The following is a 22,721-nucleotide window of genomic DNA, read 5'->3' as shown; positions in this document are numbered from 1 at the left end:
TTTTTAAATTGGGTTATTTATTGTTTTATTATTGAGTTGTAAGAGCTCTTTATATATTCTAAATAAAGTCTCTTATCAGATAAATGATTTGCAAAATTTTTCTTCCATTATTTGGGTTTTCTTTTCACTTTCTTTATGGTGTCCTTTGAAGCACAGAAGTTTTAATTTTTTTTTTAAGACTTTATTTTTTTAATAAATTTATTTATTTTATTTATTTATTTTTGGCTGCATTGAGTCTTCATTGCTGCGCACAGGCTTTCTCTAGTTGCAGCGAGCGGGGGCTACTCTTTGTTGCAGTGCCCGGGCTCCTCATTGCAGTGGCTTCTCTTGTTGCGGAGCACGGGCTCTAGGTGTGCAGGCTTCAGTGGTTGTGGTGCACAGGCTTATTTGTTCTGCGGCATGTGGGATCTTCCCATACCAGGGGTCAAACCTGTATCCTCTGCATTGGCAGGCGGATTCTTAACCACTGTGCCACCAGGTCCCAGTAGTTTTAAATTTTGATTATATCTGGTTTATTTATTTTTTTCTTTTGTCGTTTGTGCTTTTGGTGTCATATGTAAGAAACCAATGCCTAGTTCAATTTCATGAAGATTTATGCTTATGTTTTTTTATTTAAGTGTTTTATAGTTTAGTTCTTATGTTTAGATCTATGACCCACTTTTAGTTAACTTTTGTGTATGGTATGAGGTAGGAGTCCAGTTTTATTCTTTGTTTGTGCATATCCAGTTATCCCAGCACCATTTGTTGAAATATTCTTTCAACAAATATTATTTAATGTTCTTTCTCTGTTTAATTGTTTTGGCACCTTTGTCAAAAATCAATTGTAGGGGCTTCCCTGGTGGCACAGTGGTTGAGAATCTGCCTGCCAATGCAGAGGACACGGGTTTGAGCCCTGGTCTGGGAAGATGCCACGTGCTGCGGAGCAGCTGGGCCCGTGAGCCACAATTACTGAGCCTGCGCGTCTGGAGCCTGTGCTCCACAACAAGAGAGGCTGTGATAGTGAGAGGCCCGCGCACTGCAATGAAGAGTGGCCCCCACTTGCCACAACTAGAGAAAGCCCTCGCACAGAAACGAAGACCCAACACAGCCATAAATAAATAAATAAAAATTAAAAAAAAATCAATTGTATATAGATACAGGGTCTTATTCCTAGGCTCACAATTCTATTCCATTGTCTGTCCTTAAAAGGATATGTCTGTCCTTATTCCAGTATCATACTGTCTTGATTACTATAGCTTTGTAGTAAGTACAACTGCTTTTGTTAAAATTTTAACCCATATAATCTTCTCTCAATGGTAAATTTTCTCTTATTTTCTAACTTTTCAGACAAACTTGCTAACTTAGTTTAGTTTATATAAACCTACAAGAAGAAGGTTGCTAAAGATTTTTTATTTTCTTAATATCACAAGTAAAGCTCAAAAGAAGGCTGGGGAAGGGTCTACTGTTGAAGTCAGGCAAGCCAACGTTCTCAGAACACACTTGTATTCTAAATACGAATCATGAAAAAAGATTTTTCTCTCAAAATTTATAGTATTGTCCTCAGAATAAAGCATACTATTTATTGATATTGTTTCTGCAGATTCGAAAAGATTTAAGATTTCGTAACATCATCACTAAATGTTTTTACTGAATATCTAAATTGTCTGCCATAAATTCATTAAATAATATTTTCAACAGGTTAACAGATATAAAAGAAAAAATAAATCAGCTTAATGAAGAAATTAGACAACTTGACATGGATTTAGAAGAACACCAAGGTAATTTTTAAAATATTTTTATGATGTATAATATAGATACATAGCAGTATTTATACAGTATTAACTTGGGCCTCAGGGACTGTTTACCTGGGGTTTATTATTTAATTCTTTGTGATATCACTAAGTTTAACTATTAAAATACTAAACTATTAAAATATTTAGTAGTAGTAACTAAATATTATAGTAAGTATTGAATCATTTAAGTAATATTTTAAATATTATAGTTAGTATTGAATTTTAATAGTAACTAAATATTTTAATAGTAACTAAATATTATAGTTAGTATTGAATTATTTAAGCCAACTAAAAACTTATATAACTTAAAATGGTTATATAATGGCAAGAGTTTATTTTGTTTTGCAAAGAAATTTTTTTGTTAATTGGGATATAGTTGTTTTACAATGTTGTGTTAGTTTCTACTGTACAGCGAAGTGAAGTAGAGTTCCCTGGGCTATACAGCAAGAAATTTTTTTTTTAATCAAGTAAAATGGTTTAAAGTTGCTCACAGATTTCTAAGTTATACTTCTTCAGTATTGTCAGCTATTAACTGGGGTAAGTGGTAGAGTTACAGGGGAGTGAGGATCAAGTCACAAATATCACAAAAAATGCAGGAAGAATTATTCGCTAGAGGACCCACTAATGTGGTGGCAAGTACTGATTATTCCAGTCCTCTCTCAGCTTTCCCCAGCAGTGGGATTTGAAGAGCCAAGGCAGGGACCAGAGCACTTGCGGTGGAAATGCTGGGGTGGGGATTTGGGAGCTACAGAGTATGTGTGGTTGAGGGAAGAGTTTGGGCATCACAGGTTCCTAACCAGCTTGTCTCTAACAAGGGAGGAAAAGCTGGGTTACTATGGCACTTTAATCACAGATTAACTGCAAACCAGTTAACATGCTATTGAATTATCAAGAGATGACTATATATTCTTATGAGTTAGATATTCTATTGTAAATAATATGCCTATTATGGCTAAAGAAACATTCATAGCAGGGGAAAAGGGTGTTCTTTTCCTAAATTAATTTTTTATTTCAATTTTAATGCAGTGTATTAGTTTTATTTATACATTTTATTGATTTATGAATAATAGCATTAGCTACTATTAATTGATTACTTACCTGGACTGGTTACTTTGTGATCTTTGCAGGAACACTTTGAAGGCTTCTGACCTCTTTTATGCTTGTTGAAACTCAGAGAAGTTAACTCAAATTCTTACAGCTAGTAAGGGGTAAAGTCTAGATATAAACCAAGTTCTCTTTGACCCCAAAGTGTTAGTTCTATTGCCCAAACCTAATCTTGGCTTTCTGATATGAAGTGCTTTATTTGTGAAATAAAAATATTCTTGTGAAATGCTTACAGTCTTATTTACATGTGGCTACATGTAAACAAGACATCTAAAATCAGACAAACTTTAAGTCCTGGTTATTAGGTAAGTAAACTTATCTGAGCTTTCATTTTCTCATCTGCAAAATGAATATAGTGGTCCTACCTCACTAAGATTTACGAATAGTAAATGGTACACATGGAAAGGTAGGTTCACAATAAATTGTTACTAAGGTCATGTTGTTTTCTTTATTAAATTATTTTATTGCTTTTAATTTATGTAGATCTAGTATATAGATTTTCTTTGTTAATAAATTATTCTGAGAAATCTGATAATGTTCTTGATTTCAGATGCTTTATGGGATACAGTTTAAATAATATTCCTCCTTCTAAATTTAAATTTCTAGCAGAATTCTATTTATTTTTCCTGTAAAATAACTCATTTGGGGGTAACAATTTATTATTAATTGCTAGTTCTACGATAAATAGAATGCTTTGAATTGTAACTTCCCTTTTCCTTTTTGTTTTCGTAAATTCTTTGTCCTTTTTTTTTTTTCTTTTTTTCTGGCCGCACCACAGCTTGCGGGCTCTCAGTTCCCCAACCAGGGATCTAATCGGTTCCTCCTGCAGTGGAAGTGAGGAGCCCTAACCACTGGACCTCCAGGGAATTCCCTGTCCTTTTTGATTAATGTAGAAAGACACAATCTATAATGTAATGTAATAGTAGCAAAAAAGCATATATATATGTACATATAAAAATATATGTGATATATAAATATTATGTATTGTATGTTCACATATATATCAATGCATTAGTTTTTTGTTCTTCTACTACACTTTGATCATCCTGGATTATTGGTTCAGCAGCACAGGGGTTTTTATTAGAAGGTCACTTGTTAGTTCAGGACCTCATTATTTCTTTCCTGAACTATTTCAGTAGTCTACTAACTGGTCCCCCGACCTCCAATCTTGCTCCCTCTCAGAGTCATCCACCACAGTGTTGCCAGAGTGACTTATGTGAAATGTGATTCTGTGTCATTCTCCACTTAACAGTGGTTCCCCATGACCTACAAGATAAAGTTTAAGAATCTCTGTATGGCATTCTAGTCCCTCCATAATCTGGCCTGTACATTGTCAGCCTCCTCTCCTACCCCTCAGCATCTCTATCCTTACATTCTAAGAATAATAATAATAATAATCTACCAGTGGTACCTCACACCTCACCCTCTTTATCATACATCAAAGGATTGTTTCATGCTCAATCCTTTGCTCCTATTATTTGTTCCCTTTTCTTGAATGTTCTTTTCCCTGTTACTTACTTTACTAACTTCTCATTTTTTAAGATCTAGCTCAGGTATCCTTTCATATCCAACATAGTAACCCTAACTTCTCTCCCTGACCTATTTCTGGGCTGGGCTAAGTGAGTGATCCCCTCCATTATCAGAACACACGGCGTCAATGTATTGACCACTTTACTTTACCACTTTCTACTTAGGTGTTTGTCTTTTCCCTTAGGCTATACATCCTCCAGGGCAGGGACTGTGTCTTGTTCACTTTGGTAACCTCTTTCATCAACACTGCCTGGGAAAATAAACATTCAATAAGTCTTTGTGGAATGAATTAAACAGTCCTGTATTTTATTTATATATTTTTTTAATAATTATTATTTTTTTTGGCTGCACCGTGCAGCTTGTGGGATTTTAGTTCCCCATCCAGGGACTGAACCCAGGCCCTCAGCAGTGAGAGCATGGAGTCCTAACAGCTGGACAGCCAGGGAATTCCCAGTCCTGTATTTTAGAAGGGAAAGATTTATAGAATGAATTAAAGGTGAGAGTTGGGCTCTAGTCACTTCTTTGGACCCTCTAGTTCTTAAGATATACAAATGCACTCTTATCTACAGAGAGAGCTTGATTAGTTAGCAACAGTTTTATTACTTTTTAGAGGATTCCTACCTTCGATTTATGATTTCCAGTAAAGAGGTGGATTCTTATCTACATCTGCATTCTCAGCAGTCCCTTGACTCAAGATTGTGGATAATCTGCTCCTTAAGATGTGGAGGATTATCAAGTTATTTTGACTTTCTGGTCCATACTTATCTCTGCCCCCAGCTTTATTCCTTCTGGCCCATTTTATTAATTTCTTAGATGTTACCTGGTTTCTTCCATTTATGGCACCTGTGTGTAATCCAGCTAGGCCACCTTTTGCCTTGTAGGGGTTCTGGTTAACATAACATTTAAACCATAAATGTGTTTGTACATGTCTGACTTTGTTAGCACTTGCTCCAACCCTTCAGTTTTCAAATAAACTTTTAAAAGGTTTGTATAATTCATTCTAAATTTAAAGGCATCCTTTGATACTGGTTTAGGTACAGTTATGTTCTCTGCTAGATATTAATGGTGGTCCTGTAATCCAACAGCTTATTCAAGTTCATCATATTTTTGCACTTTTTAAGTCCTTAAAGTTATAATTTGCTAAAAGTTACATTGTCTCAAAGTTAACTAAATAAAATCAATTAACAGTTATTTGGCTGTTCTACAAAAATCTTCATTATTCCTAGATTATCAGTTTCTGTGACAATCTGAATAATGCAGAAAAAATCCTCATAATACACTTACACTTTTGACCAATTCTAGATGGGCTTCTTTGCTCTCAAATCTTTATTTAGTCTTTGTAAGTAATTTTTAAAGGTGAAATAATCTCATAACAGAGAATTTTCATTATAATAAGATGTCTTTACTTTTTTAAACTGCTGGGGGATTTAATCCTATTATGTTAAGTATTTGTTAGACTTCACCCCTACAGTAGTTTTACTTTATTGCTGGCTCAGGTAATTTTTTTATATGGGTTCTAAAAATATTTAGGTTTAAATATGTGTACTATCCTATATTTTAGCAGGACAGGAATTGTTACTATTTTTGCTAACTAGAAGCAGTGAGAAATAGCTCTATTGAAAGTTGTTATATGGTCAGAATTCGGCTACAATCTGCATCGTTATTAAAGCAGATTGGCAGATGCCATGCTACTTTTCAGAAAAGCCTGATTTCTCCTGGAATCCATCCTGATTTCTCCTTTCTCAGCTGAAGTGCCAACCATTAAATATTTACTTAATTGTTGCTTTTTAAAATGCTCCTTCTGTATGAGAAAGGGAAAGTAATGGAAAAGGCGTTGTAGCTCTAGGTGAAGGCAACAAGATAATAGTAGCCTATATTCTCATTCAACATAAGATATTATTTTTATTATTCTTTTACCTAAAGATTTACTTCTAACATATAGTTGAGTAATTAGTTTTTGATAAGGTAATTGTTGACTAAGAAAATTTATTCTCACCACAAATTAATTTTTGTATATTTCATATTGAAGGTCCCTCAAAGTAAATGGTGTTTATTGGTCCACTTAACTCAGGCCTCTACTGTACTCTTCACTATATTCCGTTAAATTCTAAAAAGAGCAGTGTTACTATTTTAAGACACGACAAAACCTTTCATGGTGTAGGAACACAAAATAAGTGATTGTCTATGCAGAACTCCTGAGCCTTTTGAAATTTGGTTAATTCTCAGCTTTACCCAATGCAGCTTAGGTTTAGACTTTCTCAGGTCTGCTAAATTAGTTACCATTTGTCTATCTGCTTCCAGCTTCCAAAATTTTATTACTATTTTTTCCTCTCCTATTTTCCTCATTGCTGGGAGTTTGACCTTTAAAAATTCTTTTTACTATAATTTTAGTGGAGTTTGGGGGGAAGGGCAGGTTAGGGTTAGATGTGCATGTTCAACCTACCATCTTTGTCAAAAAATTACCAGTTATAAACTTACCCAGAATTTCTTTTTTTTTTTTTTTAAACATCTTTATTAGAGTATAATTGCTTTACAGTGGTGTGTCAGTTTCTGCTTTATAACAAAGTGAATCAGTTATACATATACATATGTCCCCATATTTCTTCCCTCTTGCGTCTCCCTCCCTCCCACCCTCCCTATCCCACCCCTCTAGGTGGTAACAAAACACCGAGCTGATCTCCCTGTGCTATGCGGCTGCTTCTCACTAGCTATCTATTTTACGTTTGGTAGTGTATATATGTCCATGCCACTCTCTCACTTTGTCCCAGCTTACCCTTCCCCCTCCCCATATCCTCAAGTCCATTCTCTTGTAGGTCTGCATCTTTATTCCCGTCTTGCCCCTAGGTTATTCTGACCATTTTCTTTTTTTTTTTTAGATTCCACATATATGTGTTATTAGCATACGGTATTTGTTTTTCTCTTTCTGACTTACTTCACTCTGTATGACAGTCTCTAGGTCCATCCACCTCACTACAAATAACTCAGTTTCATTTCTGTTTATGGCTGAGTAATATTCCATTGTATATATGTGCCACATCTTCTTTATCCATTCATCTGTCGACGGACACTTAGGTTGCTTCCATGTCCTGGCTATTGTAAATAGAGCTGCAATGAACATTTTGGTACATGACTCTTTTTGAATTATGGTTTTCTCTGGGTATATGCCCAGTAGTGGGATTGCTGGGTCATATGGTAGTTCTGTTTTTAGTTTTTTAAGGAACCTCCATACTGTTCTCCATAGTGGCTGTATCAATTTACATTCCCACCAACAGTGCAAGAGGGTTCCCTTTTCTCCACACCCTCTCCAGCATTTATTGTTTGTAGATTTTTTGATGATGGCCATTCTGACCGGTGTGAGATGATATCTCATTGTAGTTTTGATTTGCATTTCTCTAATGATTAATGATGTTGAGCAATCTTTCATGTGTTTGTTGGCAATCTGTATATCTTCTTTGGAGAAATGTCTATTTAGGTCTTCTGCCCATTTTTGGATTGAGTTGTTTGTTGTTTTGATATTGAGCTGCATGAGTTGCTTGTAAATTTTGGAGATTAATTCTTTGTCAGTTGCTTCATTTGCAAATATTTTCTCCCATTCTGAGGGTTGTCTTTTGGTCTTGTTTATGGTTTCCTTTGCTGTGCAAAAGCTTTTAAGTTTCATTAGGTCCCATTTGTTTATTTTTGTTTTTATTTCCATTTCTCTAGGAGGTGGGTCAAAAAGGATCTTGCTGTGATTTATGTCATAGAGTGTTCTGCCTATGTTTTCCTCTAAGAGTTTTATGGGGGCTTCCCTGGTGGCGCAGTGGTTGAGAATCTGCCTGCCAATGCAGGGGACACGGGTTCGAGCCCTGGTCTGGGAAGATCCCACATGCCACGGAGCAACTAGGCCCGTGAGCCACAACTACTGAGCCTGCGCGTCTGGAGCCTGTGCTCCGCAACAAGAGAGGCCGCGATAGGGAGGGGCCCGTGCACCGCGATGAAGAGTGGCCCCCACTTGCCACAACTTGAGAAAGCCCACACACAGAAACGAAGACCCAACACAGCCAAAAATAAATAAATAAATAAATAAATAATTTTTAAAAATATATTCTTTAAAAAAAAAAAAAGAGTTTTATGGTGTCTGGCCTTACATTTAGGTCTTTAATCCATTTTGAGTTTATTTTTGTGTATGGTGTTAGGGAGTGTTCTAATTTCATTCTTTTACATGTAGCTGTCCAGTTTTCCCAGCACCACTTATTTAAGAGGCTGTCTTTTGTCCACTGTATATTCTTCAGGCTCTGTTATCGTCATTGTTCTATCTTTTCTCTGATCTCACAAACTGACTTTTGTACTTTGATGGTAAATTTCAATGGAAAACTAGTATAATTGCTTGGAAGCTTTGGACAGTCAAAAATGCAACATAACCCCTTTCAGTCAGACTGACCCAAAACCCAGCACACTATTAGATTTTCTGTACACAGACCAGGTGCCCTGCCGGTATTGCCAGAGCTGCCACCAGTTAGGAAGCTATAAATTGAGAATTTTTCCACTTGACAATATTAAATACCATATTGTTTTTCACCCCAAGTTAGGTTGTAAACCCTGGAAAAATTCAAACTTGTAAATTTTTGTTATCTTTCAAGGAAGAGCCAGGGATGCTCTGTTAGAAAAGTGACTGTATTTAAGCCATGGAGAAAACATTCTTAAGGGAATTTTGGTTTATATTGTTAAGATACCCAGAATTTCTGAAGAGTTTTAATCACCTTGAATGTACTTCATTTTATGGGTGGGTGTGGGTGTGTGTGTGTGTGTGTGTGTGTGTGTGTGTGTTGCCTCAAATGACCATTCTCGTGTATTGTCATTAACTGTGCAAATTATCAGTCAGCATCTAGGAGGTTACCCCTTCCTACTTTTTAAAAATTTTCCTTAAAGTAGTTAAAGTTATTTTAAAGACTCCAATTAACTTATTTTTTTAATTGTGTACTTTTTATATACAAATCTGGTGTGTACTTAATGTGGAAAATTCAAGCAATACAAAAGTGTATAAAGTAAAAATCATCTCCTTTCTCCTCATACTCATCCCATTCTTCAGAGGTAATCATTGTTTACAGTTTGATATGTATAGCCTTTTAGACTTTTTTCTATACATGGCATATATATATATATTTAATGTATATATATTTAATTGAGTGATACAGTTCTTCTGAGCTGAGTCTTCTCTTTTAACTGTATATAATGAACATTCTTCCATATGAGGATGTATATACTTCATTCTAAGAAGTATAGCATAGTAGCCAATGTCAGGGCTTTAAAGCCAGACTAAAAATGGTCCCTGGCATATATTTAAGTACTTACGAAAACTATTAGCTATAGTCATGTTGATATTCTTGTTAAATAGTATTAGCTGTATCCACATTGACATTAGGTTGTTTCTAATTTTTCACTACCAAGAACAATGCTGCAGTAAATAACCTTGATACATACATGTTTGTTAATTTGTATATTTCTATAGGCTAAATTTCTAGAAGTAAAATTTTGAATAGAAAGTAACTTATGTATACAATTCTGATTATTTTTGAAAATTTCTTTCCAGAAGTGGTTGTACCAGTTTATACATCCAGCAGCAGTATGTGAAAGTGCTTCCTCACCAGTGCTAGTTACTTCTCTGACGGTTCACTGTTCTCAAAGGCCTGAATTTGTAGTACTACCATGATCCACGAGGTGGAGCTAATTTTCTGGACATCTGCATGCTCAGACAAGGCTTAAGGAACACAGTTAACAAAGTACAGTCACATTTCTCGCCAAGAAGGGTTTTTGGGCATTATTGCTCACTACAAATTATTCCTTCAATTTTAGAGTACAGTATCTTCCCAAAGATTGATAAAATCTTTGATAAAATGGCATTGATAAAACCACAGAATATCATGTGGTTATTAATACAGCATATCACAGACATCTAAATATCTAACAGCTACAGTGTGATAAATATGTATCATAATAGAAGTATGCATAAAATGCTACAGGATCATTGGATTACTGTCCTAAACTTCAAATGCATTCATTGCAATTTACTCTATAATTTATATGCTGCTTTCAAGAGTAGTAAAAACATAAAATACAACCCTTTTCTTTGGTTTGTCTGTAGGATACTTCTTCCTACTCATAGTTCCAAGGCCCAGGTTAGAAGCTTTTATTCTCTGATTATGTCAGGTAAAATAGAATTTATAAAGACAGAATAGTTTTGTTTTAGAGCACGGGTTCTGCAACCCGAATGCCAGGATTCAAATCTGGGCTGTGCTGTTTTACTGGCTGATCTCAGACGTGCTACTTGACCTTTCTGTACCTTAGTTTCCTCATCTTTAACGTGGGGATAATAACAGTACCTACCTTCCTTTTAGGGTTACTGTGAGGATTAGATGAATGGAGCGTGTGTGTGTGTGTGTGTGTGTGTGTGTATGACTCAGAATAGCATGCAATTTAAAAATTGCACATAAATGTTAGTTATTGGCTGTTATTATTAATGCTATTTATTTATTTATTTTTAGTTTTTTTTAAACAGCTTTACAAAGGTTTAATTGACATACAATAAAGTGCACATATTTAAAGTACATAATTTGATAAGTTTTGACATATGCATCCACCTGTGAAACCATCACCACAATCAAGAGAGTAAACATACCCAACGGTCCCCAAAATCTCCTAATAAGCTTTTGCAGCCTCTCCCTCCCACTCCTACCTGCCTCCCCCTCCCACTCCTACCTGCCTCCCCAAGTAACCGATGATCTGGTTTCTGTCACTGTTGATTAATTTACATTTTCTAGAATTTTATATAAACAGAATAATAAGTATGTACACATTTTTCTCTGGTCCTTCACTCAGCATGATTATTTTAAGATTTATCCATATAATTGCATGTGTCACCAGTTTGCTCCTGTTCATTGCTGAGTAGTATTCCACTGTGAAGATAAACCACAATTTATTTATTCATTCTTCTTTGCCTGACTTGGATTGATTAATTTTAATGATTCTATTTTATCTTCTTTATTGGTCTTTCAGTTATAATTCTTTGTTTTGTTATTTTAGTGGTTGCTTTAGGATATTGTGTATATCTTTAACGTATCACAGTCTACCTTCATGTTATATTATACCTCATTATGTATAGTAAAAGAACCTTGACAATGGCATGCTTCTACTCCTCCCTTCCTGATCTTTGTGGTATTGTCATCACACATTTTCCTTTTACATATTTTATAAGGTAATAACTACATAGCTATTATTTTTGACAGTCAATTATATTTTTAAAAGATTACTAATAAGGAGCAAAATCTTACTATTTACCCATGTAGTTACCATTTCTGCTGTTCTTCAGTCCTTAGTGTAGATCCAGATTTCCATCTGGGATCTTTCTCTTTCTGCTTGAAGGACTTTAAACATTTCTTGTAGTTATGGTCTGCTGGTGATGAATGCTTTCAGCTTTTGTAGGTCTGAAAATGCCTATTTGCCTTCATTTTCAAAGGAATTTTTGCTGGGTATAGTCAAGGTTGACAGATTTTTATCTTTCAGTACTTTAAAGAATTTGTTCCACTGTCTTCTCACTTACATTGTTTCTGATTAGAAATCTCCTTTTTTTTTAACATTTTTATTGGAGTATAATTGCTTTACAATGGTGTGTTAGTTTCTGCTTTATGACAAAGTGAATCAGTTATACATATACATTTACCCCCATATCTCTTCCCTCTTGCGTCTCCCTCCCTCCCACCCTCCGTATCCCACCCTTCTAGCTGGTCACAAAGCACCAAGCTGACCTCCCTGTGCTATGCAACTGCTTCCCACTAGCTATCTATTTTACATTGGGTAGGGTATATATGTCCATAAATACACTACCACTCTCTCACTTTGTCCCAGCTTACCCTTCCCCCTCCCCGTGTCCTCAAGTCCATTCTCTAGTAGGTCTGCGTCTTTATTCCTGTCTTGCCCCTAGGTTCTTCATGACCATTTTTTTTTTTACTCCATATCTATGTGTTAGCATACGGTATTTGTTTTTCTCTTTCTGACTTACTCCACTCTGTATGACAGTCTCTAGGTCCATCCAACTCACTACAAATAACTCAAGTTTCGTTCCTTTTTATGGCTGAGTAATATTCCATTGTATATATGTGCCACATCTTCTTTATCCATTCATCTGATGATGGACAGTTAGGTTGCTTCCATGTCCTGGCTATTGTAAATGGAGCTGCAGTGAACATTGTGTACCTGACTCTTTTTGAATTATGGTTTTCTCAGGGTATATGCCCAGTAGTGGGATTGCTGGGTCGTATGGTAGTTCTATTTTTAGTTTTTTAAGGAACCTCCATACTGTTCTCCATAGTGGCTGTATCAATTTACATTCCCACCAACAGTGCAAGAGGGTTCCCTTTTCTCCACACCCTCTCCAGCATTTATTGTTTGTAGATTTTTTGATGATGGCCATTCTGACCGGTGTGAAATGATATCTCATTGTAGTTTTGATTTGCATTTCTCTAGTGATTAATGATGTTGAGCAATCTTTCATGTGTTTGTTGGCAATCTGTATATCTTCTTTGGAGAAATGTCTATTTAGGTCTTCTGCCCATTTTTAGATTGAGTTGTTTGTTGTTTTGATATTGAGCTGCATGAGCTGCTTCTAAATTTTGGAGATTAATCCTTTGTCAGTTGCTTCATTTGCAAATATTTTCTCCCATTCTGAGGGTTGCCTTTTGGTCTTGTTTATGGTTTCCTTTGCTGTGCAAAAGCTTTTAAGTTTCATTAGGTCCCATTTGTTTATTTTTGTTTTTATTTCCATTTCTCTAGGAGGTGGGTCAAAAAGGATCTTGCTGTGATTTATGTCATAGAGTGTTCTGCCTATGTTTTCCTCTAAGAGTTTGATGGTGTCTGGCCTTACATTTAGGTCTTTAATCCATCTTGAGTTTATTTTTGTGTATGGTGTTAGGGAGTGTTCTAATTTCATTTTTTTACATGTAGCTGTCCAGTTTTCCCAGCACCACTTATTGAAGAGGCTTTCTTTTCTCCATTGTATATTCTTGCCTCCTTTATCAAAGATAAGGTGACCATATGTAATGCTATTAATTTATAAACTGAAACTTCAATAACTTTCCTGGAGATTTTTCCAAAACATATTTGGAAAGTATTTTCCCCAGGATGTACAAGATAATATATTCAGTTTATCATCTGGTATCTGAGTTTCAAATGGCATCTTTACATTGCTGTTTTGTAGTTTCTCAATATACATACAATGAAGAAGAATGAATCATTGCTTATTGTTCAATTTGGGGATTGGTTAAACTATTCATTAGTATGGTGGTATTATCTTCAGACCAGGCACTTCAGCACCATCTGAAACTTGTTAGAAATAAAACTTCTTGGACTCTACCCCAGACCTACTAAACATGAAACCTTGGGAATAGGGCTTAGCAGATTGTGTTTCAACAAACCCTCCTGATGATTCCAACGCATGCTAAAGTTTGATAACCACTGCTTTAGGAAATAATTAAGAACTTACATTGTGTTTAGTATACATGCCAAGGATTACTCATTATACCATCTGATTTTATGGACATTACTCTGTTGAAACAAACTTCTTCATAGTCCTTTTTATTTTCTTTAGAAATGGTGAGGCTTTAGGCAATAATTTAACTTTTACATATTTAGAGAATTTTTATTGTATATATTTTAAATGTCTCTAGTAGATAGAATAATCAGACCTTGTCTGCATAGCTGTAAAGAAACTTTCCTGCCAAAATTTAAAACATTTTGTTGAATGTATAATTGATAAATTGGGTGAAGCTTGAAGCTAAAAGTTAGTTTAAAACATTAAACTTAGATGTACTCATTTTAGCGTACCAGTTTAGCATTATTTGATATATTAGTTTATCACTTACTGCTATAGTGATGTGCGAAAAGTAGGTGAGAGAGAGACTGAATGTAAAAAGATGAAGTTTAATAGGACTCCAAAACTAATTAAAATTGAAGCAGGAGTGGGGGAGGAGAAAGTGCTGTAGCTTACTAAAATATGTGAAAATGTTAGAGGGGGTTTAGATAACTGCTCAGTGTGAATTCATGTGATAGAGCCTCCAGAACAGCTGGAATCCTAGATTGCATTAACAAAAGATGAATATGTGGACTATGAGAAGTGATAGTCTGCTTGGAATCCTGTTTCTTGGCATCATACTTTAAAAGGAATGAAGAAGAACTGGAATAAGAGTAGAATGAACAGAATGATAACAAGACTGAAACTATGCCACATAAGGAACACTTGAAGGTACTGAACGCTCGAAAGTACCGGGATATTTAGCTTGCCTCAGAAGGACCCCAAGTGCTAGAAAGGAAAGAATCCTACCTTCCAGCAGAAGTACCTCGGTGTTTATTTTTGCCCCTCCTCTCTAATTTTATTTGCTATCTGCTACTTTTTCACCTCTAAAATCAGTAGGTCTGCTGACTTGGGGGCCTTGCAGCCAGGGGAGTCACTAGCATGTTCCTTGTTGTACACTGATCATGAGAGAAGATTGAGGTAGCTACCTGTTCTGGAAAATGGTGATCAGACCCTTCTCCAGGGTCAGAACTGCTTCTCAGAGTATAAAAGCCAAGATTGCTCTGTAAGCCTTGATTCAAGAGAACATTTTATAATAGAGAGGTAAAAGAGTCAGATGACCTTACTGACAAGTGAGGAGAAAGGTGGTTATGGTGGTACTCAGCCCTTTAGTGCTGGAAGAAGAACCTAGTTCCCTTACTCCACTGGCTGGCTATAGCTGAGAGTATCAAAAAGCAATAGTGTCCTTTCTGCAATATCCCAAGTCTTTTGTAACAGTCCGTACTCATTTCTTCTTTCCCCCTTATAAGGGGAAAGAGGCCTGAATTTATAGTGGAAATTTTTGGGTTCTTGTCTTACTAGAGCATAAATTTCCTGAAGGAAAATATCTTATTCATCTCTGTAATTCCTCCGTTACCTGTTAAAGTGCCTTGCTGATATGATACTTTCTATGTAAAAGCCTCCTGAACTCTTTTCACCCATCTAGTTATCATAGTACTTCATATATAGCTTAGTTACAGTACTTATGTTGCATTGTAACTTTTTGCTTTTGTTCACCTAACAGATTGTACACCCTTCTAGGATAGAGTGGCAACTGTCTTGTTCATTTTGATATCCCCAACACCTATTATAATATCTGGCACATAATAGGTACTCACTAAATTTGGAAGAAATAAATTATGTAGAACTATGATCACAGCAAATACTCAGAGTTTGAGGATAGCTCTAAAATAACCCTCATTTTATGAACATGTCCTTTTCCTTCTCCTTTGGTCTCTTCATTGTTGATCTTTCTACATGATTAGACCCTTTTTCTGGCCTGCTTTGCACCTCCAGTGTGATAGCTGATTAGCTTCCCCTGTCTATGATCTTGTCCTCTCCTATAATATTAAATCTAAGGATAGATTTGGTAACAAGCCCTATTTTTTACCCTACTTTAGGACTGCCCACATCTGTACATTGCCTCTATTGAGAAGCTCAGATATTAATCCACTAACTGAGAAATCACAAAATAGAGGAGTTCACTAGGGCCCTGATCTCTTCTCTTTTTAGCAACAGTGATATGGGAGGAGGTTTTATGAAGCTTGGGAATTTGCTAAGATATATGGGAGCTCTGTCCTAACTAATCCAGCTGGCCAGCTGTATAGCTGGGAGACATTGACCAGATATGTCTTCCAGCTCAATCTGATGGCAACTTGGAGCATGGATTTGAGGGGAGAAGGAGGGAGGAATCTCCCAGGTTTCTGACTTGGATGATAAATGTATGGTGAAGGGCTTTCAAACATAATAGGCAATACAGAGGGGTACAGACTTTGAGGGGGAAGACTGATGCATTTAATTATGGATATGCTGTGTATTAGGATGTCATGAAACGTGCCCACATGAATATATGTAGTAAACAATTGGATAAAACAATCTGAAAATTAGGAAAAAGGTCAAATTTAAGAGTTTTTAAACCACAAGAATGAGTGGGATTTCCTTGGATATAATGTAGCATTAGAAGTCAACAAAGAGCAGAGTCCAGAATTTAAATGAAGAAAGGGAAAGTTATGAAGAGAAGACAAAGAAGGAATGATCTGAGAGTAAGAAAAACCAGAAAAGTCCAACCCCCAAGCAACAAAAAACATAAGCGGAAAAAAAATTGGAAGAAGAAAGGATGTATCAATAGTGTCAAATATTACAGAGTAAGATAACTTGAAACTGCCCCTTGGATTTAATAATTAAGGAGTCATATAATCTTACTGTGAACAATTTCATTGGAATGTCAGGAGGAGAAGCCTCATTGCAGTGTCGTAAGGTCTAATAGCAAGATGAGGAGCTGGAAACAGCATGTGTAGGAAATTCTCTTAAGTTTAGAAGAAGAAAGATAAGATGGTAGTTAAATGCCTATAAAGCCTAAGATGCAGGCCTTCTTCTTAATCCCTTAATGCCTGACCGGTCTCCCAGGAGGACAACTTCTCAGATAGCCACACAAGGAACTAGGACTTTTTTAGAAACCTAGGCCATGGCATATTCAGCAGATACTAGCTTTTCTGCTACTTCACATATGTTATATAATATTTACGAGCATATCAGCCTCCTATGAGGATATTCCAGATCATGTATGCTGCAAGCTCATATTCTTTCTCTTTGTTTTCCACCCAAAAACTATTGCCATAAATTACTGAATGGTAACATCATTATAGGGCTAATCTTAATCTGTCTATAATGTACTTTTCAAAAAAACTTAATCATATACAAACTTTGTTGTTAGTAAAACAAAAACATCTCTCCCCTTCCCCTTACAACTAATCATGCTGCGTCAGTATGCTCTGAGACCATTGTTGATCATCTGAACTGATCAGTAAAGTTGTTAATGCATCCAAAGTCTTAGAGTGAACCAAATGTTTCCCATTCATTCTGAGTGTTCACTGGCTGGGAATTCATGACCTCTGGGTATTTACTATCCTTATACAGTAGCTTTCAGCTTTTTACTACGAGTACTGGTGATGGGGGCCTTGACAAGGTTTTCTCTGTATAAGGGTTGTCCTCAGTGAATTTGGGAAAAATGTTTTCAGACCAGAAAGCAGAAAAGCTGTCTGCTGACCTGGGTCTCTGACTTTGCCATCACCTTTGTGTACTCGTAACTCACTTCCCACCCAAGCAAGTATATGATTGGAAGTCCATAGCCTCCATGTAATTAGGGGCTCTATTCTGACTATCTGCCTCCACTCCCTAATGTTATTGCTGCTCTAGCCGGTACTTGGCAAAACCGTAGAGCTTATAGGAGGATATATAGAACACAGGCTGACCAATGGGTTTTAGCCTCTGGACTCTTAACTATTGGCTCCCGCATTTTCTTAGAACTCTTCTTCCTAAAGTCCTTCTAAATGCCAGCTTCTTACCAGGAACACCCTTAGGAATCTCTTATTCTCTCCATCTTTGCTGGGCATTGTCTTAGTAAGCTTCCTTCGTTTCTCCAGAATGCTAAGATCTAACTGACTTTAATGAAGCAACTGTACAGATTGGAGCAAGCACAAATTTATTCTGCTTTCTCTACCTGGGGCCCGGGGAGCACAGGACTGCAGCCATCTCACTAGTTCAGGAAAATAGCCCTGGGCCTCCAAATCTCAATTTCTGTTACACTGAAAATCCTGTTTTTCTAAAATAATCATGATCCACCTCTACTAATGGTCCCTTTATGCAGCTAAAGTGTCCGATTTCATCCATCTGTACGGGCCATGGATTTTTGCCCTTTTAATCATGTCTTTCACATATATTAAATGCAACATGTCTAAAACTGCTGCAAGCAGTTTCTTCCTCAATTTGCTTTTTATTTATTTATTTTTCAGTACCACAATGTCCTCGATTGCCCAAGCCAGAAACCTGGGAGTCATACTTGACTTCTCCCTCTCTGACCCACACCAAAATCCTCACCTCACTCTGGCTCTTAAACGTCTCAAATGAAAATCCTCTCCCTTACATCCTAATTGCCACCAGGCAGTCTTCATCTTTCATTTGGATTACTTTGACAACCTCCTAACTGGTCTTATTGCCTCCACTCTTACTTCTCTTTTATTCTCCAGATCAGAAATACAAGTTGATAATTTTATTCCTCTGCTTAAAATTCTTCAGTAATCTTTGCCCTTAGGAGAGAATCCAAACTTTTATAACATGTGTCTTATAAGGTCTCTCATAACCTGCCTCATCTTTGTGCCACTTTTTCACTTCACATTCTCTGCCTCTGAACTCTTTCGGTTTTTTGTGCTACCATATTCATCCTCACTTTCATATTTCTGTACTTATAATGCTTTGACTTTCAACTCCTTCTATATTTTGACCAAGTAACTCCTATTCATCCATTCTTTATAATGCAGCTTAAATATTACTTCTTTAGAGGAAAATTTCCTGAATCCCTGAACTAGATTAATTGTCCTTGCTGTGTGCTGCTATAGCACCCTTTACTTTCATATGATAGCACTTAGTACATTTTAATTGTTAAATCTCTAGACTTTAAGCTCTGTGAGGGAAGTAACCCTGCTATCTTGTTTGCTGTTATGAGCTATTCAGAGAAAAATGAAATTTCATGGGAGCTTACGTTTCCCGTCACCAGTGTGTTCATGCATAGGTTGAATAGCTCCAAGTTGGAAGTGAAATAGAGAACCATTGGAGAGTCTTTCAGTCCTTTCCAGTCAGGGGATTGTTCTTTCCAAATAGTCAAACATACATATATATATATATATATAGCTGTTTTGAAAGACCCTCTAAGTCCATGTAAATGAATTTCACCTAATTGAAAATACTGAATATTTAATGACTAATGGTATATAGAGAACCTAAGAGATATTTCTAATTTAGAGTACTATATCTTGAGTTCTTGAAACTAATGTTAAATTTTTTATCTCTTATAGGTGAAATGAATCAGAAGTACAAGGAGCTAAAAAAAAGGGAGGAAAATATGGATAGTAAGTGATAATCTTATAGATGTGAAAATATATTCTCAGACAGTTGTTCATTTATACTGAATCAGAGATCTCATTTTGAGAAGATATAATGACTAATAATAGAAGTGCAGAAGTGTGGACATTCAAAGCATTTGCCTTGAAGTATTACTAAATATCTAGCATAGTTTAGATGGGTAGAGAATTCTAGAAAGATTTTGTACATGTGTATGTATGTGTATGACTGTATGTTAGGGATAGATTCTAAAGCTAATACGCACATTTCTAGTCTGTATAGAGAGTCTATAGACCACTCATTGATTGTTGAATGTTCTCTTTTACATGCTTCACCTTTAATATCTTTCACCTTTTTTTAAGCTTTTCATAGTACTTATCTCATTATTTATTAGCCCTCACCTCTGATTTTGTTTCTTGGTTCTATCACTAACTGAAGCTTTAGTAGCCTTCTATTGTAGCTTCTCATTCACTTTTTTAAAAAATCTGAATTTGACTTTGTAAATAGATCTTCACTTAAACTTATGTTGTACATTCATAAGTTTATCAAAATTGACTATATTAACGATTACTGGTTTCCTTTTTAAATTATCATTTTTCTAAAATCTGACATTTTTATAGGTCTGAGGTCAATTGTTACCTTCATAGAAACATGTTATAAAGCAGTAATTACCAACTCTGGCTTAACGATATCCCAAGATTTCTTTAAAATCTCAGCAAGTACCAAAAATTATCTCAAAATTAATTTGTTGTTTCATGCTAATAGTAAAATTATTTTAAGTTAATTTTTGGAAGATCCATAGAAATATTTTAAGAATGTAAATAAGAGCAAATTATGTACTAATTCTATGTTAGAGAAGAAAAAGGAGGATTTCTTAGAATATTTATTTGTAACAATAAATTACTAAACTTACTTAGTTGAGACTAATTTGGCATTATAAAATACTCAATTTTCAGGTTAAAAATGTAGTTAGTAATATTTTCCAAAGTAAAGTTAGTGGCTATTTATAGATGTTAATTGTAGATGTATCAATGAGATCCTAGCGTAAAAACATAGGATTTATTCTCATCTCCATTTTATCAACTGTTACTTCTGAGCCTGAATTTATAAATTTTTAGTTTATTTGTATTAAGGTCATAACAAACTTTAAAAGTCTGAAAGTATGTAGAAATGTTCTTATTGAGTAATTTAATTACCCTTGGGTTAATAAAAAATTAAACAGTGATAGTTTAAAATTTGCCTTGAATTTCTAAAAAGTACTTTTCAGACCTACAAATCAGAGCTTATGTAGTATTTAGCTATATCAGCAGTAGCATCTCATCATATTTTTCAATTGGCAGCCTTTATTGAGACTTTTGAGGAAACTAAGAACCAGGAACTGGAAAGGAAGGCACAGATAGAAGCCAACATTGTTGCACTCTTGGAGCACTGTAGTCGAGTAAGTACCATGTGCCTGTCTTAGTGTCTTCATTATTTTTACTGTGATTACCTTTCTAAATACAACTCAAAAACTGCAGTGGTTCACTATTATGTAAGAGTACAGGATACCTAATGAGTATCTTGATTCCTCAAAAAATGTTTATTGAGGGCTTCCCTGGTGGCGCAGTGGTTGAGATCTGCCTGCCAATGCAGGGGACACAGGTTCGAGCCCTGGTCTGGGAAGATCCCACATGCCACGGAGCAACTAGGCCCGTGAGCCACAGCTACTGAGCCTGCGCGTCTGGAGCCTGTGCTCCGCAACAAAAGAGGCCGTGATAGTGAGAGGCCCGCGCACCGCGATGAAGAGTGGCCCCTGCTCGCTGCAACTAGAGAAAGCCCTCGCACAGAAACGAAGACCCGACACAGCCAAAAATAAATAAATTAATTAATTAATTAATTAATTTTTAAAAAAATGTTTATTGAGCAACTACTATTGTGTGGTACCATAGGAGGAAAAATGCATGGTCTCTTTTCAATATTCTAAGTGTTTTAAAAATCCAGTCAGTTCCTAAAATAGAATAGTTGAATTTTTTCTGCAGTAAAATAAAGCAAATGTAAAAGAAACAATTCTGAATTTTAATTTAACCTCTCCTTATTGAGAAAACCTGACTTTGAATCTCACTGTATTCTTTTATAAAATATATATATAATGAATGATGTATTTCAAAAAAGAATACCCTTTCAAAACATCCAGTCCTTTGGCAGCATTTTCAAGAGTTTTATTGGAAAGTTAAATCAGTGGAATTTTTTCCACTTTTATGTCTCTGCAAATACAGAATATAAATCGTATGAAACAGATATCCTCTATCACCAATCAAGAGCTGAAGATGATGCAGGATGATCTCAATTTTAAATCCTCTGAAATGCAGAAATCACAAAGTACGGCTAGGAATCTGACTTCAGGTGAGGAAACAATCTAGATTTTAATATCCTTTTTTTCTGTAACAAACTGGAACTTTTAAAATCTAATGTTATTCTCTTTGATTTTTTTTGAAAGACTGAGGATATAATTTATGATTGCCTATTGCTGCAGTCATTCATAGGCTCAGAATTTTGTGTGACTTTTCATATCAACTTAATAGTAATTCACTGGCATATTCTCATTCATTTAACATTTATTGAGTATTTGCTTTATGCCTTTGCTGTAATTTGGGTATACAGGGATTAAAAAAAAAAAATCCACTCTGTTTCCTCAAGAAACTTGCAATCTGGTGGAATGACAAACAAACAATTGAAGTGTAATGAAACAGTGTTATGATAGAAGGATAAGGAGCAATGGACGTGCACAGGGCTCATATCCACTGTGGTCTTGGGTAGTTAGGAGAGGTATCCTAGAGGTGGTAATGTTTTAATTATAGTTTCAGCCATTATGACTAACATGAGACTAGAGCAGCATTGTCCAAAAGAAATGTAATGCCAGCCACATATATATTTTGAATTTCCTAGTAGCCACATTAAAAAAGTAAAAAGAGACAGGTGAATTTTAATAATATATTTTATTTAACCCAGTGTATTCAAAATATTATCATTTCAACATGTAGTCAATATAAAATGATCAATGAGATTTTACAGTTACAGCCCATCTCAATTTGGACTGGACACATTCCAGTGCTCAAAAGTCATATGTGGCTAGTGGCTGCCATTTGGATAGTGCAGGGATTAGAAACAAATATACATAATTGAGCTTAAAGAGCCTAGGATAAAGTCAAGTCAAAATTTGTATAGCATCTTTGGTTTTTTGAAGTGGCGGATTCTAACTATGATGGTGTATGGTGACTTTGAATTAGCTATGTTTTATTTATCTACTTGAAATTACTCTGACAGTTTGTGAGATCATGGAGAAGGAAGACGCTATTTGC

The 22,721-nt window shown here is 35.6% G+C and overlaps 1 protein-coding gene across 5 annotated transcripts in view; it reads left to right on the top strand.

The window, feature by feature from the left end:
• The window catches only part of IFT74 (intraflagellar transport 74), a 79,671-nt gene that overhangs the window by 42,630 nt on the left and 14,320 nt on the right, over window positions 1-22,721 (top strand). For all 5 annotated transcript variants that reach the window (XM_036856848.1, XM_036856850.1, XM_036856851.1 and 2 more), the window contains 4 exons: window positions 1,678-1,757; window positions 19,338-19,391; window positions 20,724-20,821; window positions 21,639-21,765. In XM_036856848.1, the coding sequence (XP_036712743.1) occupies window positions 1,678-1,757; window positions 19,338-19,391; window positions 20,724-20,821; window positions 21,639-21,765 (359 nt within the window). The remainder of the gene's footprint in view (window positions 1-1,677; window positions 1,758-19,337; window positions 19,392-20,723; window positions 20,822-21,638; window positions 21,766-22,721) is intronic.

The sequence above is a fragment of the Balaenoptera musculus genome, chromosome 6 (assembly GCF_009873245.2).
Source record: "Balaenoptera musculus isolate JJ_BM4_2016_0621 chromosome 6, mBalMus1.pri.v3, whole genome shotgun sequence".
NCBI lineage: Eukaryota > Metazoa > Chordata > Mammalia > Artiodactyla > Balaenopteridae > Balaenoptera > Balaenoptera musculus.
Note: the sequence above shows the minus strand (reverse complement) of the source record. Positions and strands in the feature narration are given on the sequence as shown.